Here is a 27,872-nt window from a genome sequence, read left to right as displayed (position 1 = left end):
TATTCCTTTTTAACTTCTAGGAGTTCCTCGGACATAAAGAAATTATAACTCAGCATCAACATTGCCCCTTTAAGGCAAGCAAAACTAAAGGCAGCATTAACATACTATTAAGCTTCAGTTCTCAAGGCCCAGTTGGCACTACTAAAGCCCAAGCAAAATCAAAGGCGGCATGAAGGCACAGATCTCTGAGCGCAACACTTGAAACATTTTTAATACAGAAATGGAGAAACTTGGATGTCTCCACTCTGTGGGTCACTGTCAAGTGAGGAAATTGCAAAGTGAAAAGTCACCTTAGATGTGCATGAAACAAGGTATGCTCTAATAACACAATGAATCAATGTCCTTCACCTTTCACTCATGTGCAAACATATACTAGCTCACATAAAAGCTTCAAAAGTCGCAGGGGGAAAAAGATTTAGCCACTGTCTGGTATTTGAAAATATGCCTGAAAATATTTGTTGGATTTGTTCTACGTAGGGAAGCTCATACTTCTAAAATAGTATTGATGATAGCCAAGACTGACAGCATCTAGTCCAGCCTTCTCTGTAAAAAAGCCTTCACAACTTGCCTTGAACCTGAGACCCAAAAGATTTCAAGCAGGGAGTCAGCCTGTGTACCACTAGTCTGTTCTGTCCAAATAAACTAACAAGAGGGATACCAGCAAGGAATCTTCGTAACAACAAGCCAGAAAGGAGCTTACCTAACCTGTTTAAAACTCTGATGCCGTACTTGCCACTGATCTAAACAACAAACAGTCTCTGTTGATGTATTCTTCCAGTAGACCACATTGACCCTGTTTTACTTTCACACATCCCTCATCTTGCCCTGCTTCCAATTTAACTAAAGTTTATGCTAATACTCCCATGGCCCCCAAAAGCTGACCAACCATTCCTCTTTAAGACCCTAGACTTTATCCTAAGTGGTGCCCACAACCTGATGTTGAGATGTGGTGTTGAAATGACCACAGTCAAATTCAACACATATGTTAAGTTGGAAGTTACCAATGAAGTCCATCACAAATCACATTTGATATATATAAAAAAGAAACTTCTCAAAGATGAGGGGACTAGTTAAAAGAAAGTTTTAAAAGGAGGAGGATCAAATATCTCCAAAAACCTTAGAGGTTATTTTAAACCATAAAAGCTAAAACAATCTAATGGAAGCATCCCATTTGTGCAATAACTCCCACCTGCACAACGGACCACCTGTCCAAATCTGAGGGTGAAGAGAGGGAATGGAAGTCCCATTGCATGGGCATTTGTTAGATACAACCCATAGCTAGAATTTATAAAGACACCAACAAGTCTAAGAGGATGTCAGAGTGGTTAATAAGCAGAATTGAGCTAGAAAAGCTGCAAAAGGCAAGGAAGATTCCTTCAAAGAAAGGGGGGAAGGATATTTATTTAAAATGATTTAAATCACAGCCTTTCTGCTAAAAGAAGATTGTTGTAAACCGCTGTAATACCTACATGATACAGCAGCAATGTTTTTGTTTTTTTTAAGAAAAAGAAAACGCACCATGCACCATGAACATCTCTCTCGTTCTCTTATAATGGCAATGGTGCCCACCTGAGAGGTGCCAGAACTGAATTCTGGCAGCTTCCAGCTGAAAAGAAAGCCCTGTACAGTGATATATAAATATTTTTATGAATAACTTAAAAAAACAAACCACCCCACCTCCAAATACAAAACGCTTGAAAGAAATAAAGAGATAGTGTGACATAACAACTGGAATTCATATTTTATAAACTTGTCTAAACAAAACTGCCTTGGCCAGAAGGTAGAAAGTCAAAAGGAAGGGAACCTCTCACAGAATAAAATTCTGTAACTGGGGTGCGGCCACTTAAAATACGCTTCCACATATTGCAGACATCAGAGCCTTAAGTCTGTGCTGGGATACAGAAAGGGGCCTTGAATGTCTTACCCAAATGAGAACAAAAGAATGTGTCGAACGTGGCAATATTAAGGCAATCTAAAGAAAGAACAATGTGAGGAGCTTATTACTTTCACCACAGATGAAGCTCATCAGAATTCCACCTCTCAATTCAAACCCAGTTTAATTTACATTCCCCCACCCTCAGTCTCCAGTCTCCAACCCAGGTACAGCCCCTCCACAAACAATTGCCCAAGTGGAGTGTCCTCACCTTCATCTCACAACAGACTGGACCAAAGTGCTAATAATTTTTGGCAAAGTTCAGGATTTACCCACTTTTTAACCTTTACCATACATATTCAAGAGATATGGACAACTTGTGGCACAAGGATAAATGGTGTCAAAACTATATCTGTTTACAAGTGCTGTATATACAAAGAAGAAGAAGAAGAGTTTGGATTTGATATCCTGCTTTATCGCTACCCGAAGGAGTCTCAAAGGAGCTAACATTCTCCTTTCCCTTCCTCCCCCACAACAAACACTCTGTGAGGTGATTGAGGCTGAGAGACTTCAAAGAAGTGTGACTTCTTTGTCACAGCAGCTGCATGTGGAGGAGCGGGGACGCCAACCAGGTTCACCAGATTACGAGTCTACCGCTCTTAACCACTACACCACACTGGCTCTCCAGTGGCTTGACATTACACAGAATCCAGCTACACCTAACTGTTTATCCACTTTAAATTGCTGGAAAGGATAAATATCTGCTAAGCAATTTCAAACCTGTAAGAGAGTGGGGGGAAGAATGTGTTTTATTTGTTATATTCATAATAATGCTTTAAAGCTCTTGCAGCAAGCCAAGGAACAGCATGGTCTAAAACAGAGGATCTCATTTAAATATTTGACATAAGCAATTGTCTGGATGGCATACACATTTTTATGAGCAGCACTTTTTATAATGCTAGTGGCTGTAAATAATGGAAAGCCAATTAAAACGAATATCTTATCAAGGACAAATGCCATTAAACTACAAATAAAACGTTTATGCCAAGTCGTGAAAAATCTACCCTATTTAGTTAATGAATTGAGCATGGGATAATTTAGATTGCCAAACTACAATTTTAGAAAGCTGATGGGGATGTAAACCTGTGGAGAACTGCACTTCTGTGTTAGTGTATTGATTTGACTAGCACTTATTATGTTAGCAGCCTCTTGAATTTTATTATGAAGTGGAATTGAAAAGTTCCTCTTTTTCTGCTTGTCTCCTTAAACTGACTTGTTTTATTTAATGTATGCTTCACATCCCATTTAAGATTAGATTAACAACACAATCCTATGCATATTTACTGAGAGGTAAGTTCCACTGAGTTGAATGGGACTTACTCCCAGGTAAGCATTTATAGGCTTGCAAACTAAGTCTGCACTCTACGGGCAAAGGGTTGAATAACTTCAGGGAGTTCAGTGCCAAAGAATTATGAGCTTCCCCACACTACATATTTATTGAGCATTCATTTACTTTCCAAATCACACAAAGTACAATTCTTTTTCAAAAAGTGGATTTGTTGCCATTGGGGTAGTATATAACTAATTTTTACTGTTGGGTTTCCCATAGGCATCTAGTTGGCCACTGTGAGAACAAAATGCTGGACTAGATGGACCATTGGCCTGATCCAGCAGGCTCTTTTATGTTATGGTCTTACTCTTACTTTATTTTGATTGGTCAACTCTGAGTAAAATTTAGTTGAGTGTCATTCATATGATCTAATTTAATTGCCTAAACCTGAAATTCTGGTTCCAAAATTAATCCCTTCCATGAAAAACCAACAATCTGGAAGCACCCCATGTCCTTCTTCTGCCGGATAAGTGTTTTAAGGAATGAAGTTGAGACAACTGCCCCCTTTTCTTGCAAAACAGATTTAAAAAAAACAACAACAAAAGTGTAACCTATAACTAACTCACAAGTTACATTTGGTTTCAAATGTGACCAAACTTTTCCCATCACCTGAAGGAATTCTAACATTATCCAGGTGCAATAAAGTGTGCTTTTAATGCCACTAGAGAGTTGCTTGAGTATTATTGCAGGCACAGAACTGGCTGAAGAATCAAGAATCGGATGAAGAAACCAGTTTCTGGATTGACAGATTTGTTATTTAACAGGATCCATGATAGGTTACTAGTCTCAATGCAGGCACTCTCACATAGTGATGACTGACTCTGGGTGAATTGCTGCTGCCTTCAGCCCTGAGTGCCCAGGTGCCCCAACTGTGCATAGACACACTGTGTACAAGCAAGTGCTCCCGCATATAGGTTTATCTGCAGCCATTTTCGCTCAGTGAAGCAGGGATTTATTCTTGGTGGAAGAACTGGCGGAGTGACTCTGCTCCTGTTTCACTATACGAATGTACTTGGAAACTGGTAAGGAAATCTATCACAAAGTGTGCAATGAGCAAATGATTAACGTTAAATGAATACGTATAAATGCCCAACGAGCAAACCAGAATGAATACAAAAGGAGCGCTCACAAACAAGTTGCCCTGCAAACATGTTGGAACAAATGCTCAATAAAGACTGGACATAATCTAATTTGTGCAAGCAAATCAGTATGAATGTTCAATAAGTAGGTCATGTGAGAGAGTCCATAATTTGGCTTTGAACTCTCTGAAGTTATTTAACTCCTTGCCTATAGAGTGAAGATGAAGCCCATAATCCTATAAATGCTTACCTGGAAGTAAGTCCTATTCAACTCAGTAAACATGCATAGGATTGTGCTCTTAATCTAATAATCTTAAATGATGTGTGAAGTTTATGTTAAACAGAGCAAATTCCAAGGAGACAATGTTATGCAAACAGCAAATGGAAACCTTTTTATCCCTCCTCATAAAAAGTAAAGAGGCTAACATAATAAGTGCTAGTCAAATCAATACACTAACACAGAAGTGCAGTTCTCCACAGGTTTACATTCCCAACAGCTTTCTCAAAATGTAGTCTGGCTATCTAAATTATCTCATGCTCAATTCATTAACTAAATAGGATGGGTTTTTCAAAACTTTGCCTGCTTTATTAGTAATTTTGTGGCATTTGCACTTGAGACAATCATTTTAATTGACTCTCCATTATTTGCAGACACTGAATGTATTTATCAGATTTGTTTCCCCAATTTCTGATCTTAAGCAGCTCACATTATTCTGTAAATACAGCAAAATTAAATCCAAATAGATCCCTGAAGAGAGGGGAAGCAGGAGAACAGAACCAAAAAGCAGCAGCAACAACAAAAACACACAGAGAGACACAAGAATATTTTCCCACACAGATAAAATTCAATTTCTATAGCAAAGGCCAAAGGAACAGAAGCAGAAGCAGCTCTGTTCTGACTTGGGACACACATGTGATGGTGTTTGCCTTCCTTTTCCTTCCTTGCTTGTCCCAAACAGGGCAGCTGTCATAGATGCTGTGTGGAGGAATCCAGGCATGGCCAAACTTGGCCCTCCAGCTGTTTTGGGACTACAATTCCCATCATCCCTAGCTAACAGGGTCAGTGGTCAGGGATGATGGGAATTGTAGTCCCAAAACAGCTGGAGGGCCAAGTTTGGCCATGCCTGGATCAGTACCACCAGTAAATAAAGTCAAGGCATCGGATAGTCTTCACCTGCTTCCCTAATATGGTTTCCTTAACACAGGGTAGCTGGTCTTTCAAGACCACTGTGGTTGTAGTGGTGGAACTCCTACTGAGATGCAGCAACTGTATCCCAGTGGCTTGCACATAATTCATAGTAATTATATGTAACATGAAAATAACTATACATCATTCTAAAACTTATATTCTGCAGCCTATACTAACTATGCATAGACTATACAACCAACTCTAACCAAGCAATCCAGATCCCTAACCCGATGTGGTGGTGAAGGTTTAGATGAGATGGAGGCTTGCCTCTGCTGGTCCCTGCCAACAAAGGAGCCCTGCCTCTTGGGAGCACCCAGTGGGCCTGCCCAAATGGCAAGTGAGCAGAAGCTTCCACCAGTGCTATCTCCACTGGCAGCATCCTGTAGAACAGCTCCTGAAACAGAGCATTCAGATCTGACCTGGCCTGGAGCAGGATCTGCTGGATCCAGAACCAGATCTGTTGCCATCATGCAATGGCAGTAGGCTGGATCCAAGTCTCTTCACTGCCCAAGCCCAGCAACTAGAGTAACAAAGAGGCTTTTCCCCTCCCCCCAGTCCCCACCTTCCACCCTGACCAGTGTGAGTGACAGAACTGCGGATGCAGCAATGGCAACACTGCTCCATTAATACCTGCCACTGCCAGCCATGGGGTTTGGATTCTGCTCTAAGTGTATGTACTTGAGTTTTATGATTTCAGCAAAGACAATTACTTGGCCAAGAGAAAAATAGAGCAGAAAATATGTCATAAATGTTTTGTGAGGCAGCACTGTGAACAAGCATGTCTCTGTGCTGCACAATCAATCTGCTGATTCTTTTAAAAAGTTACAAGAGCAGGCCATAAATCAGAGGTACAATTTATTTGCAGCTTTATAGAGACATCCTAAGTCACAGAGTCTTAAATGACTTTGTCTTGACCTTGTGTGCATTTTTGTTTTAAGAAAAGATAAGAGTGTTACATTCCCAATTTTATATTAAACGGTAAAATAGGAATGCTCCTTTTGATTTCTGTTGTTGTTATTACAGTGGTACCCTGGGTTGCATACGCTTCAGGTTACAAACGCTTCAGGTTACAGACTCCGCTAACTCAGAAATATTACCTCGGGTTAAGAACTTTGCTTCAGGATGAGAACAGAAATCGTGCTCCAGCGGCGCAGCAGCAGCAGGAGACCCCATTAGCTAATGTGGTGCTTCAGGTTAAGAACAGTTTCAGGTTAAGAACAGACCTCCAGAACGAATAAAGTTCTGAACCTGAGGTACCACTGTACTTGGTTGCTTTCCTGAAAACCCAAGGATGTTTGGGTAATTTTGTTAAATGTCAGAAAAATAAGACAGCCAAATGAAAAATCTATCTATCATCTATCTATCATCTATCTATCTATCCATCTAACATTCCACACACAGAAAGCTTCGTGTCTATACATGGGCGTAGCCAGGATTTATTTGGGGGTGAAAGACTTTATGTTGCAGGGGCAGAACCGAGTTATCTGCAAAGCAGTTGGTTCAGTTATTTATGTATGTTTATTTATTTATTTATTTGATGGGGGGGACAGTTGCCCCTCCCTGCACCCACCTGTCTATGACCATGGTATATAATCTGAACACAAACTTCAAACAAAAGACAAAAATACAGGGCCAAATCCATGCTTATTACTCTACCCCCATCTGTCCCTATTTTTTTCTCTTTTTCTTACATGGTAGATGAACAATTGGTGTAAAAGTACAGCTGCTGACAGGGCACGTACCTGATAAATATTGCTTGTCTACCTTCAATGAATCAATAAGGTCAAGATGTGCCCAGCCAAGCAGAGGTTTTGCTGGTGGAATGATTTTGCTTTACTTAAAAAAGAGAGAAAAACCTTACTATAAAAAATAGTAATACATGAAATGAGTGATTATGACTTAGTCCTTCCCCATTTTTTTACAGAGTCATCTATATTCTCTCTCTCTCTCTCTTATTGAACTACAATTTAATATATTATTGGTATTTTGTATTTTAAAAATATTCAATACCTTATCATAGTCTTATCCTTGTACTGTACCTTGTACCTTGGAGTATTTGGTCCAGAAAGGTGGCTTATAAATATTTAAATATATAATATAATATAATGGTCCTAAGTCCGAAAAGAGGTTTAAATAATCTTCTCCACAGTTCTTGGGTGTTTTGAGTTAATTGTGAGAGAAAAGGTGTACTAAAAAAAAAGAAAGAGGGAGGACTTGGAAACAGAACAAAAAGCTCATTTGCCTACTTAGAATGGTTAAATATATTGTATTGCACTTGTGGTTAGGAAGGCTCCCCATGAATGGTGTGCATGTGTGTCAACCTGGGAATGTGGGGGGGGAGGCAGGGGAAGAAAGTTTTGGTTGCACAACTGAGAAAAACACAGAAATTACTAGCCAGAGAGATTTGTAACTACATGTCAAATGAGTAGTAGAGGCATATGACAGACAAGAGACATGACAGAAGAGAATGAGTTTGGCGCTTTTGAGAACATGCATCAGGAGACGTTAAAAGTCTGCATAGTGGTGGGATGGGTGGATTCTAAGTTCAACAATTCACTGATTTAATAGCGGAGGCTGAGAACTATATGTACCAGAATTTACCAGCTAAGGTAATAGCTACAGATCTCTTTTGTTGTTGTTGTTGTTTAGTCATTTAGTCATGTCTGACTCTTCATGACCCCATGGACCAGAGCACACCAGGCACTCCTGTCTTCCATTGCCTCCCGCAGATCTCTAATATGTATTATATTTCCTGATGCAATATTAAAGGACTGTTACATAGGACAGGACCTATGGATTCTTAAGGATAGCCAAAAATCATCAAATAACCGACCCACTGAAAACAGGGCTAGATCTAGACACATCAAAGAAGCGTTTCAATTAAATGCGTTGTAAATTTAAACAGGGAAAATGGGTAGAGAAAAACAACGCTCCACAGCGCCATCTGGTGACACAATGTTATTTCGCATATACAACACATATAAATCGCTTTTTCTTTACCAATCTAGCTGAGTCCCAGGTGTGCTATAAAAAAAGATTTACTTAAATTAAAGGTGATGCTATTAACATTTGTTCCTGTAGCCCATCAAACTGCAATGAGTCCTTTCTGGCCTTCCTGAACTTACAATTTAGAACAAAAAGGGGCTGTAAACTCTGCTGCGGTTTCTTATGTTATGCAAGTTAATGCTGGCCATTAAAATCTGTCCTAGGATGACTTGCCTTAATAGTTTTGCTGTGGATTTCCTTCAAGAATACTGTAAGAAAAATGTTTCATACATTGCTCCCTTGTACTTGTCACAAGGTATTTAGAAATTTGCTCAGGCATTTTTATGATGTTATATGACCACTAAATTCTTAAGTACCTTTATACTGGGAGCAGGGAGAAGTTAAGCTTTTGCTCAAACAGCAACTTTTTATTATTATTTCACCTCTAAAATGCCTTTTATCTCCTGGGAAAACTTTGACACTCTGTGCTGTGTTAGCATTTTGCTGGCATAAATGTTTCAGTATTTACATCCCATAAACAAACAAACAAAAATAGAAAGAAAAAGCACATTGATCAGAGGTGGCCCTTTCTTCTCTCTTTTTGTAGTAGGCAATCTCTAGCAAAATTCAAACCAGTATTTTTTTTTTTAAAAAAAAACCTTTATCAATCACCTAAACGTTATTAGGAAGGCATATACTGGGAGAACAAAGCAAATGGGAGAGAAATCGATATAGTTTTAATATTATGCAGAGTTGTCACTTTTTTTGGGTGATACATTTAAATGAATTCCATATTTATGACTGCACTTGGGGAAATTTAATAACTTATCTGATATAACGCATCACAAATTGTGCTATAAAATAAAGAGCCAAGTGAGTAAATACTGCTAGGAAGACTCTCAGTGCTATTCTATCAGTGTTTACTCAAAAAAATGTCCTACTGTGTTCAATGAGGGTTCTTTCCAGGTAAGTGTCAGGTTGCAGCCTAAAGCTAATCATGAAGGAATTTCCAGAGGGAGGACGTTTCTTTTCCCCCTTGTTATCATAGGATTTTTAAAGTGTGAGGATCCTATGATTTTGTGAATGAACATGCTAAAAATAGCTCTAGTTGTTCTTTGCATGACTTTTTATCCAGTTCCAATTTTAAGGATTAAATTCAGAATTGAATTTGTCACCACACTTAGATGAAACCAAATCGAAATCAGGAACACAATTAATTTTTCTCTGGGAAAGTTGTCCTAAATAAAAAGATACTTCTGATTCATGTGCAAAGCCTTGAGTGGAAACAACACATGCAGGAAAATAATGGTGTGAGTAGAGGTGTGTTTTAAAAATGGAACTTCTACCCTATGCATAAATCAGGTAATAATAAAGTAAAATAGCATGGGCTTATACATGAAATTCAAGTCTTAGGCACACATTTGATTCAATGCTTCGAAGGTGATCAGAACCAGGCCCGGTTGCTACACTGGTTGCTGATACCAGATGGAAACAGGTGTGCTTTAGATGGTCGGCAGTCCACAGGGCATTTGTAGAGCCCAGCACTTTCATTTGATATCTTTCTGGTGTAAGGTGAATTCCGTTTTATTCATCCAGGTCTTTCAGGTCTTTCAATTTGTGTAGATATGTGGATTCAAAGTCCTGGTTAGGACCTTACAGTTTAGGCCTAAGTTACCTGAAAGCCTATCTGCACACGTATCCACCTACCTGTAGCCTGAGATCAACACCAGAAAGCTTGCTCAGATGCCCACCTGTTAAGACTATTAGGTGGGTCACCACCTGTACTAGAGCCTTCTAAGTGGTGGCCCTGCAGTTATGGAACTCTTTCTTTTTGGGAGTGTGACAGGTGTCACCCCTAACAATGCTTTGAAGAGCCATCTCTTATCAGTTGCTTTTGGTGAGTAATATATATTAGAGATTTTATGCTGTGGGCCCTTGAATTTTAATATTACTTTGCTGATTTATTCATTAGATTAGTTAACTGATCCTTTTTTCTTATATTGTTTTTTGTACGGCAATAACTGCAAAAAAAAAAATTCCAATATACTGGAAGTCACTTTGTGGAGAAGATTTATCAAAATCTTAATAAATATGAATAAATATTTGTTAAATAAATGTTCATAACTGATTGGGGAATTTTTTTATAGACTGTTTCTGTTATTTGATCACATCAAAAAATTAGAGGATAAGACAGCAGAATAGTTTAAGAAAGCTACTTTGACTATTAATTGACAACTCTTTTTCTTTTTCCAGAAAAAAATACTTCTATGTTTTTCTGCAAAGACAGGCTTTTGGAGACCAAAAATATTTCTGGATCTCATCTTTATCACTCAGTTCGCCAGACATCCTTAACCCCACAGTTCTGTGAACAAGATCAAGGAATATACTTAAATAATTTGCTTCCAGTTAATCCTGTTGGATGCGTTACTTTCATTTGGACACAACTCTCTGGCTTCTGTTCAGCTACTTAAGATTAGTTTCAAGAGTAACAGTGAGAATATGGGACAACAAGAAGAAAAACCCCTAAAGGAAAAGTCTCAGTTTATTATTAAAGGATATGTTCTTCCAGCAAAACTATGCATCAGGGAGGCAAATGCCCTAAACTGCTATTATGCTTGTTATTTATATTCTATGCAAAGACAAAATATCTGGGATCAGATATTTAAGTTGTAAGTTTACTATTTAAGTCATAAAATAATATTTTAATAGAGTAAAAGAATAATAAGAAAAACCCTAACACCAGGAATTGCTAACGAAAATATACATGGCAAGTCCATATAAAATGAAGAGTTAGGTTTTCACCTAATAACAATAGAATCTGTGGCCTCAAGCCAAATGTTGCTCAAATGACCAAATGAAATGGGTCGCAAAGAAACACATTATCTGCCTACACTAAATTGCGACTCAATGGCTCAGCAAGGCATCAAAGTGCGCCCTGTGCTGCTGAAGCGGAACAGTCTGGATTCAGTGGATTTTCGGAGGCAGCCCCACCATCGCAGGAGCAAATCTCAACAAGTCCGATTCAAAGACGATGGAACAGACAACCCACCTGTGGCAGAATCGGAACTGGAGACAGGAGCTGCTCAAGACCCGTGTGAACTGGGTAAAACACAAACGTCCCTAGTCAGTAGTTCCCCCTTTCTAACTCCCTCTCACAAAGGATTACAAAACATTGCCATACAGACTTCTCCCAGCCTCAGGAAGCACTTTCCGGTATTTAAAAAGAAAAAAATCACAACAAGCAAGTCCTTAACAGAAATGCCGAACGAATCTGAATATCCCATTCAAGTCAATGGCAATCTTTCTGAGCAGGACATAATCTCTTCCAGTCTCTCTTACCTAAGTATCACGCAGCATTTAGATGATGGACCAAGAACGGCCAATCGGCTGTTTCAGAGGGTGCCTAAAGCACAAAGCAACGGGCCTGTCCATTTGGTTTCGGATAAAATTACAATACTGGAAAAGGCAACTGTTTCTACCCAGGCCCCTGAGTACACACAAGACAATTTTTCCATTTATGGCCCGCACACACAAATGGAAATCAGCAGCCCAGTTCATTCTTCTACAGCTGTCAGACAATCCAATGAGAACTGTTCCGTGCACAAGGGCTCAGAGAAATCTCTCCCCTGCTTAAGTAGTAACTGCAATGAAGCCAGTGTGGATCATAGTTCCTATGAAGAAAAAAACTATACTGAGCTACTCGCATTTAAGGATGACACTAGCACTAAGGAAACCATTCTGTCATCGCCTCAGCTACACCACAGTTCATTATGCTGCTCCCTCCAAGAACATCAGCAGCCAATTCAGCAGAAAACAGACTCTGACCATAAGACATTGACTAATGATATACAAACAACATCATTCACTAACAACAATGCATCACCGTCTGTTCCCTCATGTCAAACTGTAACAGAGAACGTTTCTACCAATACCGAAGTGCCACAGTATGACAACTGCTTAGAAGGCTTTCACATAAATGCCTATCTTCCAGGGGCTGAAATAAAACCACACAACAAAGAGATTAAAGAAATTAATCAAATTCACTTGGCGCACAGCGAGCTGTGTGCCCTGCAAGACAGGCTCCAGTCCGTTGAGGAATCTTTGCAGTCGAACCAGGAGAAGATTAAAGTCCTTTTGAATGTAATTCAAGATATGGAAAAGGCCAGAGCCCTCAATGAAGGGTACGGTGTGTTTTGGTATTTAACACTACTTTGTTTATTAACACTATCTATCTATCATCTATCTATCTATCATCTATCTATCTATCATCTATCTATACTGTCCTCTGTTTCTCTCTGCTAACAACACTATCCCCTAAACCAAATCTTCCTCTTATTCATTCAGGGTTATATAACCATAAGGAAACTTAGTCCCCATAAGGCCACCATTCCTAGTCATTCCAACCATTGAGGTTAATTGTAGTTTTCCAAGGGGAGTTATGAAGATCCTAAGAGATATTCATAACTCCCCTTGGAAAACTACAATTAACCTCAAACTCCGCTCTCTTCTCAATTTGAATTGTAAAACTGTTCTTAACTCAGAGTATATCAGCCCGGCGGCCCTACCTCCAATCAAAAAGAAACTACAGCAACTTGACTTCTCTAATACAGCTTCCTATGCAAGAGGGCCGTGTTCAGGCCTAGCCCTAGCTATTCCACCCCCTGAAAGGATCCCTCTATATTGCTTCACAATTTCTTCGGAGGCTAAGCGTAGGGCCTTTACCTGCGCCCGTCTCAACTGTTTTCCTACAGCAGTTCTGTCGGGTCGTTATTCCAGAGTTCCCATCGCAAACAGAACATGCACCTGTAATGACACGGCCCTGGAGACTATGGAACATGTAATGCTCTTCTGTCCTAATTGGACAGATGAAAGATCTCGGTTTTTAACCCCTCTCGTGAACAAGCTTCATCTCCCAATCCAGCCTTGGATAGTGTCCCTTTTTTTGCAGGATTCTGATTGTTGGATTACCGAGATGACAGCTAACTTCCTGCTTAGTGTGATGAAGAGGAAAGCGGCACTAACTTCTTCCTTAACACCACAGCTGCAGTCGATACGCCGCACAATCGAACGAAGCTCCAAGTAGCCTTATTGTACAAGGACAATGGAGCTAGGACAAATCTGAGGAGCTGAAGGACCCTTTAACGGTCCGCCTCCAGCCTCAGCAGTTTGTGTGGGTGGGTGGGTGGGTGGGTGTTTTCTCTTTAAGTATTTGCCCAGGACGATATCTACCTTTACCTCCCCACCCCCATTTTATGTTGTTATTTTAATGTATATCATGCTATGGCCACACGGCTAATGCAATAAAAAAATTAAACCATTCCTGTCCAGGCTTCCCAGTCCTTCAGATGTTGTTGGACTTCACCTCCCAACATCTGTAACTACTGGCCATGCTGGCAGGGGCTGGTGGGAGTTGGAGCCCAAAACATATGAAGGGCACCAGGTGGGGGAAGGCTGCTCTAACTTTTTTGCTTGTGATATATTTTTAAAAGCTGCTTAACTGTTTAAGCTGTAAGAAGCAAAACTGCATCTGCTTTCCAGTGTTCTAGCAAATTAGCACAAAGGCACTGTGATGACTTACAAGCACAAGTAACTTATTTTCAATTTTTATAAAAATCAAAAAATATATTAGTGTGCAATACAAATAAAACAACCTTAAACATATTAAACCACTGGAATATACCTTCTGGCTGTTCTGTATTGATCTTCTCCTTACAGTGTATTTCAGGCACCCTCAGCTCAAAATGTCTGGCTACAGGCCTATTTCTATAATGTGCAGCAGTGAAAAAGCAGTGCCTAAAGCTAGTTCTAGTACTGAGCTTGCCGTTTCCCATGTTATCATCCAAGACATACCACAATCCTTTTTTTATGAGTGGGGAACCAGTAGCCCTCCAGCCACTGCTGAACTACAACTCCAGTTGTCCCTATGACCACGATTGTCGCTTATGGTGGCTGGAGACATGGTGGTGGGCTATGGGCTCTCAAATTTCAGCAGTGCCCTGTGCTGTGCTAAAATTTGGTGCACCCCCTCCCTCTCGTGCTCCATTCTACAACATAGTTTAGTGCCCCCTGCAGGGCAGTGTCAAGTGTGGCTGCACCACCCTAAAACCACCTCGGCTGGAGCAGCAAACATCTGGAGGGCCACAGGTATCCATAGCTTAATTCCACAGAAGTGCCTGAAATATCAACATAGTTCTCAACTCTATAACAAATCAAGCTTTAGGTTTCTAGTGGTTCTTCTGAACTCGTTTTATCACTGTGACATTAAATTTGTAATGTTTGCAATTTTCAAAGAACTTTTATGGTGGCACAACTATCATTCAGTGCTGAAAAGAAGAGTAAAATTAGATCCTAAGAGAGAATTCATGGATTCATTTTGGGCTGAACATGCCCACACCCATAACTCAGGGCAAGCTGTCAGTGAGTAATGGGGTGATTTTGACCCATGGGAATGAAAATCCCACTAAAATGTTACATCCAGGCCATTTCACTGAAAATAGGCTTACGTTATTGCATTCGTCTCTAAATCATTCCTGATAGATGACTGCCGAGCCCAGCCTTGAAGGAAATTTCCAGGAATGGCAGCTTGGATATTTGCTCAAGCAGGTAGCAACTGAAGGAACAAATGCTGCAAATCATGTTATTTAAAATTAAAACATTCTGTAATAGCATGGCTTTGTGGAAGACTTTAAAATAATTCTTATCTCTGTTAAAAACAAAATAGGGGCAGTAAACCATGTGTGTGAAATAGAAAGATGGATAAGTGCGGAAAGAGAAGGGGCCTTTCAGGAACACTAACTTTTAATTAATGCGCCCATAACATTTCCCACTCATGTATTTCCATCATTCAGTCTGACACTCCCAATTATGGCTGCATGTAACTGCATGCAAACAGGCATAGCCTCACTCATATGCTCATGATCACAAGTATAAATTTAAGTGTGAACCAGGCAAAACACAAGCATCTCATTTGCCACTGATGTATACTCTTCAAGGAACAGTAGACAATCCAAGTTGTATGTTGAGTATACCTGTATGAAGCATACCTTAATAGATGGCTACAATTCATACTTTACATTCTTACTTGAAAGATCCCCTTTAAAAATGCAGTATATTAAGTGGCCCACAGATACAATGCACAGTAATTTTAACAGCACTTTCCCCCCAACCATTGCAATGCAAAGCCTTACCACCATGGATTTTGGAATCCTTTTACCACTGGTGCACACCTACATTTTCCCCAATGAGATACATCTGGAATTTTGTGTAGTCTGCTTCCATGTAAGTAAGAGAAAGAGATAAGCTATTTTGAGCTCTTTTAAGGATTTACAGTGCACTCATGTTTACTCAGAAGTAAATTCTACTGTAGTCAATGGGGCCAACTTCCCAATAATCTGGGAGTACGACACATTAGATTCAATGAGACTCTCTTCTGACTATAGACCTATATGGGATTGTGCTGTAAGAAAGTGCTGTAGGATTCCAGTCTAATTCAATCAAGGTAAAACCAAATTCCTAATAATATTCCTTAATATTTAAAGTGTTACACATGGAAATGCCTGCAGAATAAGTGTTGTGACTGGGGACTTAGAAGTAGAACTGCTGGTTTTCTAAATGGTAAATCATAGTACCTATTATTTATTGCAGGCGGAACTTCTACCGCACTGGCCAAGATCTCAACAACTGCAGCACTTGCCAGAACACAGCATGTATCATTTACAGGTAGGTGAAGGTAAAGGATGCCTGGACGGTTAAATCCAGTCAAAGGCGACAATGGGGTGCAGCGCTCACCTTGCTTTTCAGGCTGAGGGAGCCGGCATTTGTTTAAAGACAGCTTTCTAGGTCATTTGGGAATATGTTTCTTATTCTAAGAGATGCAGAACGTGTTGTTTAAAAATTAGCATGTGTTTGTAAAGTACAACTGGTATAGCCAAATATTTATTTCACCTATACGTCTAGGCAGCGGCATAGCTAGCCATCAGGTGCCTGGTGTGGGGGTGTGCCCATGGGGGTGGGGCCAACCTCTCCAGTGCTTGGAGCTTCTGCACTGCCTCCCCCTCAGCTGTAGGGGGCTGAGGGAGAGACAGTAGGCAAACTAAGTCCCACGCTGCCGTTTCAGGCAGCGCAAAATCTGCAGGCGCCTAATCCACGTCACTCCTAAAAAGACTCAGATAATGATTTAATATTCCATTCAGCAGATGAAGACAGGATGCTACTATTTTGTTGTCCTCAGTGTCAGGAAATGCACATGTGAAGGCTGCATGCCCAGAAGATTTCCAAAGAGAATTAGCTAGTTTTCAAGCCTTCTCTCTAACATGGGTTTGTCATGTGAAGTCAATTAATCCAGTGTTTCCCAACCGGTGTTCCGCGGCACACTAGTGTGCCGCGAGACGTTGCCTGGTGTGCCGTGGGAGGGAGGCGGGCGAGTCTGGTGGCGAGAGGCGGGGCAGTGACGGCGAGGAGAGGCCGCCCAGCGCGGGGCTCTCGCCGTCTGCCTGCCTGGCTGCCTGCGTGGCGCTGACGTCACGGGGCTGTAACGTGCCCCACATAGGCACACGCGGGGCGGCGAGCGAGCTCCCTCCCACATCCCATCGCCGCTCGCTTCGGCCGGCCTACTGGGCTGTCGCAGGCGGAAGGCCTGCGCATGCGCGAGGTTTTTGCGCCTTCGGAATTCCCTTCACGCCTTCCTCCTCCCGGGTCCTTGAGAGTGCGGGAAGCGGCAGCGCGAGACCGGCGTTGAGCCTGGTAGGTATTACGCTTGCCAAGGCAGTCATTTGGGAAATGAAAACTTGCAAAGCAAGCAACCAGTTCAATCTGAAGTACGTGTATACCTGTTCTGCCCCCTCCCCCCCACTTTCATCTACACATGCAGCAGAGTAAGTTGACCCAGAATAGTACCAATTCAGATGGCAGATGGGAGAATGACAGTGCTGAATGCTTTCCCATGTAGAACAGTCCCTGCAAATAAAAACCTAGCATATTTGGAAGAGGGATGCTAGCCTAACCATTACCTTCTATGCTGTTACTATTTTTTTATTTTTTTTTACATAAGTAAAAAGTGACCTTTCCCCATCTGGCATGGTGGTGTGCCTCGAGATTTTTTTCATGAAACAAGTGTGCCTTTGCCCAAAAAAGGTTGGGAAAAACTGAATTAATCTATAAATGTAGGACTTTGCTACCTCAATTAAACATGACTGAGGCGCACTTGTACATTGTGCCCTCATGTCAGTTCTTTGAGAAATCAAATGAGAAATTGCTGAAATATGTAATGTATTGTTAAAACAAGTTTCCATGCCAGAAGACTGGAAGCTGGCCAACATAATGCCAATATTAAACAAAGCATCCAGGGGAGATCCAGGAAACTGCTTTATAATGCTTGTCTTGGTTAAATTAGTGGAAAGCCTTCCTGAGGCTAGAATAATTCAACATGATGAGGTTTTAAAGCCTAGCAGTGGGAACTGCTGTATTTTTTTATTGTGAAGCTTACCACTATAGAAATAATAAATGGCATGAGGAGATCTACATGGCTTCAGAAAACAGAAGCCTTGCATCCCCTTAACTGCAGTTGTCAACGCAAGCATTTAAACAGATGTTATCTACTAGGTGCTATATATTTGGATTTTATTTTATTTTTATTTTTTAAAAAAACCCTGCACAAAGAAATTTAGCAACCATGGGATAAAAGGACATCCTCTCCTAGATCAGGTTAAAACTTAAAAGAGAGGAAGCAAATATGCAAATACAGTGACAGTTTTCTGGCTTGACACAGTTGGAAGGAGTGCTAGACTATGCAGAATTTTGGTGTTATCTAGCAAAAGTGCAGCTACACTATTGGTTTAATTTTATGTTTTCTGCTTTGCTTTGGTAATTATCCCCTGCTTCATTTTCAATATCTCCATATTCTAATTTGCATACATCTGTTTTGAATTTTATGAATAAAAAATAAATTAGGAAAGCATGCTTGTAAAGTCCCATACAACACTGGCACCCAGCAGAGACAAGCAAGTGCACAGACGGCTCACCAAGTAAGATTCCAGTCACCAATATCCGCTTCTTAAAAAAAAAATTACAATTTTACTAGAACAATTTTACAACAGCTTATTTCTAAACCAGCTTTCCTGATAAACACGTTTATGCATGAAAAGCAAGAGCCATCACTTAAACTGCAGAACTGAGTCACTCATGCACCTCAGTGTATCTGACGATGGAACTGCTTTGAGGTTTTTCCTACAATATATATAAATTTTATGAAATTCAAACATAAACTTTCCCTTTAGCAAAACGACTGATGTTATAGCTCCACAAAGCAGTTCTTGTGGTTGACCTACACTAAGGTGAAATACATAAATGCAGAACAGAAACTGTTGTGATGCCAGCATGATGGTTGTGCTGCAAAGTGAATCAGAAGCCAAGGTAGAGGCCCCTTGTAATCTAAGTTTCTCCAGAAGCCTCTAACCCCTCCTTATGGAAAAATCTACTTTATTGTAGTTTTTACATAGTTAAATTTATCTCAATCATCTGATACTTAAATTACTTGCAGAAACAAGCTACCTGAACAAATAAATCACTGAAATCCAAAGAAGACCAAATATATAAGCTTATCAATTTTTGGGAGAAAATGTTCTGCATTAGGAAACAGGATAGATCAATAATCTTGCATGTTCACATTCATTCTGAAGCCTCACATTATTTAATATACACAGTAAAGTCAACTGCTTGACTGCCGGTTTATGGAAGAAGTGTAAGCACCAAAGTACTTTTGTGACATCTACCATGAAAGCTTTAGTTCCTATCTCTTAATATAATATAAAGACAAACTAAAGACAAACTTAGAACAACTCATCCACTTTATTAGTTTATGACATTAGTGAATGTCAGCTTCAAAATTATAGGACCAGGTATCCTATAACCAAAGGAACTGTGTTGATTCTCTGAACTTCACCGCATACAGGGCATCAAAATCATGGCAGATATATGCACATGTTGAGAGGCAGTATGCTTCTAAATACCAGTACAAACTGCTGGAGAGAACTATTTTCTTCATGTCCTGCTTGTGGGCTTCCCAAAGGTATCTAGGACATAGAATCATAAGGTTGGAAGGGACCATGAGGGTCATCTGCTTGGCCACTATAAAAAACAGGGGTCTAGTTAAAGGCTTCTTTCTCATTCTGTATTCTTGCAGGATTGTTGAAACTTTCTAGGCAACAAGCGCCACCAACTACAACTACAACTACAGCTCTCTTGAGTTTTGTTGCTTGCTTCAGAATCTAGGAATTAAGGCTTAAGGTCCATCTTTTTTGACCAGCTCATGTGACTGCCAACTATCTGCCCCATTGTGCAAATTCTGCCAAAATTCAATAACCTTGATAACCCACACTTTTTCTGTCCTAGCCTTCCTGTCCCTGCTGTGCAGCCACTCCTCATCTGGTTAAATCTCCCCTTGCCTAGAATTTCTATGATAGATAATGCCATATTTTTGTTGTTTTTATGTCCAACTTATGTATTTATTTCTAACTTGTGTATATGCCACTGTTAAAAATAAATGCCTGCAACATTCATGTAACAACATTCTATACGGAACTCACTATTGCAATGGGAAAGTGATTATTTCACAAGAGATGAAATATTGCTATCTGAGTACTTGGAAAAGGCACAGAATTGTGCCGCTCATTACTGTAAAACGAACTGGTCATATCCCTGCCATACATCATGTGAAGCATCTACTTCTATGTGCAGTACTGGGGAGATCTGCTCCCCTTTGTAACAAGGTGGGATGTCTGGCTACTAATTGAACTCATGGACCTTTTCAGTCCTACTCAACTCTACCTAACAGATCCATCTACTCCTTTCAACTGTGTTAGAATGGTGGGTTGGGAAAGAGGGAGGGATCTGGGTTTTATTTTATTTTAAATTTAAGTTGCATATTGTGCAGTGAGCCCAACATTTTCTTGGTTAATTTTATCTTCTAGTACCATACAAAAATATTCTAGGGCATAAACCAACTTTAATCAAAGTAGTTCCTTCACATCTGAGACTCCCTGTGATTTTAATTATTTTCCCCACCTACCCATCCTGTTTATACTTAGAATTGCTGCTTCTTCTCATTAGGCTACAGGTCACCAAGACAGCTTGAGACCATTTAGGTCACTTTTAAATTATACATTGCCATTGAGGGAGGTTTACATGCTACCAAATAACTGTTATCACAGTTTCATGTAACTAACCTTAACAGATGAAACTGCTAGCCTCAGTCTACAAACAGTAAGCAAAACATGGATCATTGCTTCTTATATGCTTTGGAAGCAAACATTCCAAAATCAGTGTCAAACTGGGAAGCGCTTAAAGGCAGTGGTCCATAGTGGATGTTGACTAACTAAATGTGTGGCTTTACCCTTAATCAATTTGCTTATTAAGTATACAATGAATACACATATCTAACAGGAAAACTGAATAAGTACACTGCAAGTTTGATTAGTCACCTACAGTTAAGACAAACTAGTTAAAGGAAATTATATACTGAGATTATTTGTTTATGGAAGGTGATGAACATGCTGTGAGGTTTCTTCTCCAACCTTATACTAGGTAGGCACAAAAAACCCCATCCAGTACAAACAACAAAACTAGCTAGAGATGTAATATAGAATCCTTACATTTCGAGAGGAATTGGGGCATTTGTTCAAATCAGGTACTGAACTACATAGAGAAGGCTTCCTGCTTCAGACCTTCACTGTCTGTGACTTGGAGGTTGATAGTGACAGCCATGGAGTGGGGTGTGGGAAGCTTAACATGCTCATCCCCTGCTCTTCCCACTCTCACGGATGTTTTACAGGCAAAACACCTGACTGGGGTGTCAGTGATCATTCCAGGTTCAATCCCAGGTAATTCCATTTAAATAAGTTCTCAGGTAGCAAGGCTGGAACAGATGCCCTGTCTGAGATTCTGAAAGGCTACTGCAAGTCTGAGTAGACAGCACTGAACTAGGTGAGGCCAATGATCATAGGTCTTCTTAAAGGAATTAAACAAATAATTTTTTTAAGAGCTGTGCTTCAATACATATATTGTAGACTGCAGTGCTATGCACTCTTCACTGAGAGTAAGCAAAACAGAATGAGAATTAGTCTTGAGTAAACATGCACAGGAATGCACTGCAGGTTAAAAAAAAAACAAGAAGCAAAACATTACAAAAATCTTATTACATATCCCTGCATTATTTAACTCCGATTGATACTAACATGCTTCATCCAGCTAAATTCTCTGTGTACCACTTTGAAATTACAAGGGTCAATGTTTCCATAGAAACAAAAATGGAGTATAGTTTTCTCTTGAATCACATTAATGAGAGAGGAAAGAATATACCCTTAAGACTTGCAATTATGCTTACTATAAACATAAGGGAGAATTTGCCATCTAATTATCTCAGCTTCAGAGGGGTAGCAAGTATGAATTGTTAAGGATACTAAATGTAAGATCTGAAGGAAGCTAAAAAAAGTTGGCTTGGGCATATTTTTAATTAAGAAATTTTAATTTTTGTGTATTTTACAGTCAGCTGGGTTCAAACTACATTAACTGAATAAACATACTGATGGAAGAGGTCACTATTTAAGATGAAAGAAAATGCAAACAGAAAAACAGATGGTGTGGTTTCTTCCCCCCCCCCTAGAGATTAAGAGTAAAATTTTAATTACCTCAAGGTGAAAAACTAGGGCAGTGTTTCCCAAATTTCTGAGAGCTAAGGGACATTTTTGCTCTGAAATGAATTGTAGGCTCACTTTTCTGTTGCACCACAAAAGTGAAATAGTGTAAGTAGTGAAATAGTAAAAATTGTTCACCTTCAAGATAAGAACATAAAAAGAGTCCTGCTGGATCAGACCAAAGGTCAATTCAGCATCCTATTTCTCACTGTGGCCACCGAAAATGTCTATGAGGAACCCACAAGCAGGGCATGAGGTTCAATAGGCCTCTGCCACTTTTGTTTCCCCAACAACTGGCATTCATGGTGCCAGTAGCTTGCCTCAGACAGAATGTCAACTCTTCAATTCAAAGTGAAGGAAAAAGGTCCTGTGAACCAAACATCAATTTATCTTGTACCATCTGAAGTGCCTACATCCGGCAGAATCATCAAGATTGCTTCTTCCACTATAGTTTTAGGAGTTCCAGGTTACAAATTTATTATACAGTTGACAATTTGTACTCATTACATCCATCACATGAGAATGTGCTGTGGTGAGCTGCAGCTGGCCCTGATTTCCTTTATTTTATTTTATTTATTTTATTTTTGAGGGGGTGGGATATTTGTGTTAAAATAAATACATGTGTTTACTTCCGTGAATGCCATGGGTTCCTGTTAAAACAGAGGCAAATCTTAAATGGGAATCTCGTACTATGACGTTACTCTTCACAAGTGCACTGCAGTGTTTAGTCTTCTTGCACAGTCCTGCAAAGTGCAACTTAGGCAGCAATCCTAACTCCACTTACCTGGGAGTAAGCCCCACTGAATTCAATAGGACTTACTTTCGAGCTGACATGGTAGATTGTCATGAATCTGTTCATGCCACATAATGAAGTTGCTTCTATTGATAGGTGCTGGGGGGTAAAAATGATACAGGTGGAACAGGTGAACTGCAACTGTCATGTTGCACTATCACATTATCATCTGCTAAATCTGATCAGGAAGGCTGCAATCATGCATTTGCATAGCTTCTTACTTGTGCCTAGTGGCATGGTCCATTTGTGTTCTGGTTATAGACTGTTGCTCACATAACAACCTGTGGCTAAATAGCAACTTGAGATCAGAGTACTGGTCTAGTGATTTTGACAAAAGATTCCTGCATTGCAGGGGGTTGGACTAGATGACCCATGTGGTCCCTTCCAACTCTACTATTCTATGATTATAAGCAGTTAAGAAAGCAGAAAATGCAAAACAATACCTTTTAACACTGTAAGAAACATTGCTTTGAATGCTAAGTGGTCTGAAAGAGATCTGGGGCACTTAAATATCCCGTCTTATGCTGTGATATAAACCAGTTAGAAATGTTTTCCATGAAAGACAGGTAAGCAACAACACATGCCAGTCAGGAAGCAGGAAAACACTAAGATATTTTGCTTATGTGTATGCATATTTCCCAAAAGATAAGTGGATGGATCATAATGTGTTTTGAAAATGTTGCCTCTTTAGGAGGGGTGCATTTTGTAAAACTTTTTCCTAAGATGATACTGACAGATGGTGTATGTAGCTTGTTCCCATCTGAAGAGCGAGCAACAGTGGAGACCTCTGTAATCTAAATAATCCTTATAAAAATCCTTTTTATCGTGTTATTACTACATTTAGAATTGAACTACTGGAATCAGAATTAAAAGCTTGTTCCTGAACCAAGTATGCTGGTGATCCCACACAACTTATCTCTTTCTGAAGATTACTCGTACTCTTAGCAAGTGATAAATACTTATTATTGATAGCCATCTGGTCAAATATTGATGATCTACTGGGCAATCTAGCACAAAGTTTCTGAATTTCAAATGCAAAGCAAGTATGGCATTTAATCGCTTTAACTTTTATCTGTGATCTCTTTTGAGCTGTTGCACTGGGTGAGGGAACTGTTTGTGACACACTCTCACAGAGAGAATATAGTAAAAATTCATTATTCCAAAAGGCTCTTATATACTATCAACATTTAATATCAATATTACAGGGTCAAGAAAGCTACCATTAATGTGTGAACATGTATCATATTTATTATTCCATAGTAAAATAACCCTGTCCGCGAAAATGCTCATTAAAAGTCTACCTTTCCCACCATTTACCCCATTCTCTGCAATTCATCAGTAGCACACCTTCAGGGATGTCTAACTCACACCCAGGGCGCACCTATAATTTCCCACTAAAAATAAACTGATGGTGAAGGAGGCCTGTACTAGAAATACCAAAATACCTCCAGACCCATTCTGCTCTAGATGGTGTTGCCTCATTAATACCCTGATCCACAGCAATCTCCATCATTTGGGTGACATGCAAGCAAGATGGTGAAAGCAGGCTCAGGGGACCGCCCAAACCAGCTTCGTGATAGAGCAATTTCAGGACCCTAGACAGCACCAAAGGTTCTTTATACTGTACTCAACACTAATGTCTCATAACCAGTGTACCGGTAACTGATCTGTAGAAAAGACTGTACAACTTGAAAAGAGAGACAAGACATGTACTTTTGCAGTCCAATAAAATCTTTTATAAATACTAACAAACAAAAAACAAAAATAAGAGTTCAAGACCACAAACAGCACCTAAGGGCAGGAAAGAATAGAGTTGCCTCAGCCCTGGCTTGTTGCAGCTGCCAGAGTTCTGTAGTTTGGTCTGGAGAATCCAGACCCTACTAATTAAAGGGCCTTTGGTGCTGCCACTGGCTTCTTCCTAGACAACAGGGTCTTTATCCTCAGAAGAGACAGTGATCTAACCGTCAAAGATCAAACGCGAAGGGATTTTGGGGCTACACACAGAATCTCATGTCAATGTGTTTACTCAGGATGAAATAGTTAATGGGTCCATATCAGCTCAGGAACACTAGGTCTGAGGGCTCCAGGGCCATAGCAGATAGAATATCTCCCCCCCCCAAAAAAAAACCTGCTCATTTTTTATGAGGTAAGAATAATTAGAAAGACTTGGACTGTTCTGCATCTAGCCAGATAGAAAATAACTGAACCACGACTCTCATCAGAACCTTTTTCTAGGAGGGTTGTCAAGCAATTAAAGATCATATGTTTTTCAGCTGATTGCATCTAAATATATTTGCATGTAAACAAAGGCTAACCAGAAGTGCCTTTTGAGATACTGAAGGAAATTCAAGATAACTTAATGAACAACCGCTGCCACATTATTAAAAGGAAAGTCATCTTTCTTATTTTCTGTTTCATTGCCTATTACAGCAAGACACCACAGTCAAATAGCCTTTAAAAAAAATAAACAAATGGGTCTTTAAATCACAGCTCCACTGATTAAATTTGGCCTGACCAATTAAAATTGGCCCTTTTCAATAAATCAGCTAACACTTTAATTGATTAATCTTCCAATTAAAATTTGCACCTCACATTTCTAGGTCTGCAGGTCATTTTAACTTAGTGCCTTGTAAGCAACACAAAGCAGTCACTGGGTGCAGGAAAAATGAACAGCGGGAAGAAGAGCTAGAGAAAAATCGAGTCAAACTAGTGTTAGGATGTACAGGTGCTTTAGTAATAGCAACTCTTTTAAATTAGCAGAAATTGCATAATACCTTTTTATTCATGTGGGTGGCGTATTCTAAGCTCTATTCTCATAGGAATATAGCAGCAGCTCTGTTGGATCTGAAAAAATCTTCAACTAGTCCAGTTTACTGTTCCACACAAGGCCAACCAAATGCGTCTGGGAAGCTCACAAGTAGGACCCAGCAACTGGTTCTTTCTGAAACCTGGAAACTGCCCAGTCATTGTAGTAGCCATCATAGATTTATCCTCCATGATATTTTAAGTCATATTGTTGTATTGCATATTATGTGAAATCCGTAATCGAGAAATCAGTTGTGTTTCTCTTCCTTAATATTACAGAGCAGAACCTCAGCATGATATGGTAAAAACAGAAAATCCCCTATCACTTCACTCGGGGATTTTTTATTTCCACCAGTTTCTCCCCTCACCCCCACTGCGCCACATCTCCATGATGTGAGAGAGTCGCCCAACCACAAGGGATGACTTGGTAGGTGGGAAAGCCCAATTCCCAATGGAATTCTGACAAAGGCTCTCTGGCTATGCACCATAATGTGGTGGAAACACTAAGCATTTTCCTTTTTTTCTGAATGTTTCTATAAGCTAAACATTAGGCCTAAATCCAGAGTTCAACCACCTACAAGTTTACAAATTAAAATGGGTAGAAGATAATGGCAACACACTGGAAAAGGTAATTGGATAACAAGCAGAAAGTCACTCTGTGGCATACTTATCAGCTGTAAGTCAGACAACTCTTCACAGCCTGAGCCCTGCATATCTCAGATCTACCCATTAGTTGGGCTTCAATGAAGCTTTTTTCCAGTTATATGAGTATAGGACTGATGCCTTAAACAATTAATGAGGCAGCAGGTTTTTATTTTATTTTTTAAACATTTTCAGTATGTTTTCATTTGTTTGGAATATTGATAAATGGCTGAACATTCCAACATACCATAGAAGTATGTAACAACAAAAATGCAACAAGTTGAAATGGATAAAGCAATTCTCAAAAGAGAAATCAGATACAGCCCAAAAAATTCATCCTTCTGGGAAAGCCTATTAAAAAAAAGAATAAAAAACCCGTTTTTAGCATCCAGTTCACCATCTACAATGCTGCAGCTTGTGTAACTTCAAAGGGCTGTGGGTTCCACAGAGTGCGTGCTAGGCAGGACCTAGTCTGAGCCACCACGTATGTGACAACACAAGGAAAGGTTCACACAGATGACCAAGGTGAATGTGCAGGAATATAGGGGGAGCCTTCAGAAAGTTATTTAGGGGTTTGCACACTAACAGTAAAAACTTAAAATTTAACCCAGTAAGCCTATTGGCTGTTTTAGTATTTGGTTCTTATAAAAACCACAGATGGCAAGTCCCATCTTCAGAAAATAAATAAATTCCAACCCCCAACCCCTTTTATCATATAGAAGTCAAAGTCTTTTCTTAGGGTTAGGCCTGCTACAACACAAATACACCCTTGCTTCTTGCTTCAGAATTATTAAATCTTGATAGATCAACTTAAAATTCACATGATTAATGAATGATCAGAAAAGGGCTGTAACTTGATGACAAAGAACTTGTTCTGAATGTAGAAGGCCCCATGTTCATTCCCTGACATTTCCAGGTAGAATTGGAAGAGACTGTTGTGACTCAGTTTAAGGCAGCTTCCTATGTTCGTATGGCTAAATTTTAAATTAAATTGCTTTTATTGATTTGTTTATTATTACTATTAATCTGAAATTATTATTACTATTAATCTGAAATCAAGCAATTGGAGGGAGGCCTTTTTTAAAAAAAGAAAGAAAAGAAAGAGACCTAATTAAAAAAAAACACACAAAGTGGTTAAATTTTGACATCCTGTTTGATTACAGTCTGAGCTATCTGGAAACACGTAAAGTATTTAAACATGTAAAGCATTTAAATAATGTACTGCTATCTTAAATACATTTAATTGATTTGTATTTTACAACAACACTCTGACTGCTTCCTTTCCAATTCAATAAAAATATTTTTATTCGATTTTTTACACCATTTAATAAGAATGAATAATGTACGTAGAAGAGAAATTGCAAGATATTTATTTTTACATCCTTCCCATAAGTTTTACTGCATAATTATTTGCCTACTTGAAACTGA

At 39.6% G+C, this 27,872-nt stretch overlaps 2 protein-coding genes across 6 annotated transcripts in view; one reads left to right on the top strand and one right to left on the bottom strand.

Annotated features, from left to right (window-relative positions):
- DOCK2 (dedicator of cytokinesis 2) overlaps nt 1-27,872 on the bottom strand; it is a 258,167-nt gene that overhangs the window by 139,092 nt on the left and 91,203 nt on the right. The window lies entirely within an intron of this gene.
- The window catches only part of INSYN2B (inhibitory synaptic factor family member 2B), an 86,549-nt gene that overhangs the window by 54,535 nt on the left and 4,142 nt on the right, over nt 1-27,872 (top strand). For all 3 annotated transcript variants that reach the window (XR_014216918.1, XR_014216919.1, XM_082213055.1), the window contains 2 exons: nt 10,770-12,697; nt 16,161-16,235. Coding sequence is in view for 1 of the 3 variants with exons in the window: in XM_082213055.1 (XP_082069181.1) it covers nt 11,376-12,697; nt 16,161-16,235 (1,397 nt within the window). In the remaining 2 variants the exon portion in view is untranslated. The remainder of the gene's footprint in view (nt 1-10,769; nt 12,698-16,160; nt 16,236-27,872) is intronic.

Source organism: Podarcis vaucheri (genome assembly GCF_965113315.1).
Source record: "Podarcis vaucheri genome assembly, chromosome: 2".
Taxonomy (NCBI): Eukaryota; Metazoa; Chordata; class Lepidosauria; order Squamata; family Lacertidae; genus Podarcis; species Podarcis vaucheri.
This window is presented reverse-complemented; position numbering and strand designations above follow the sequence as displayed.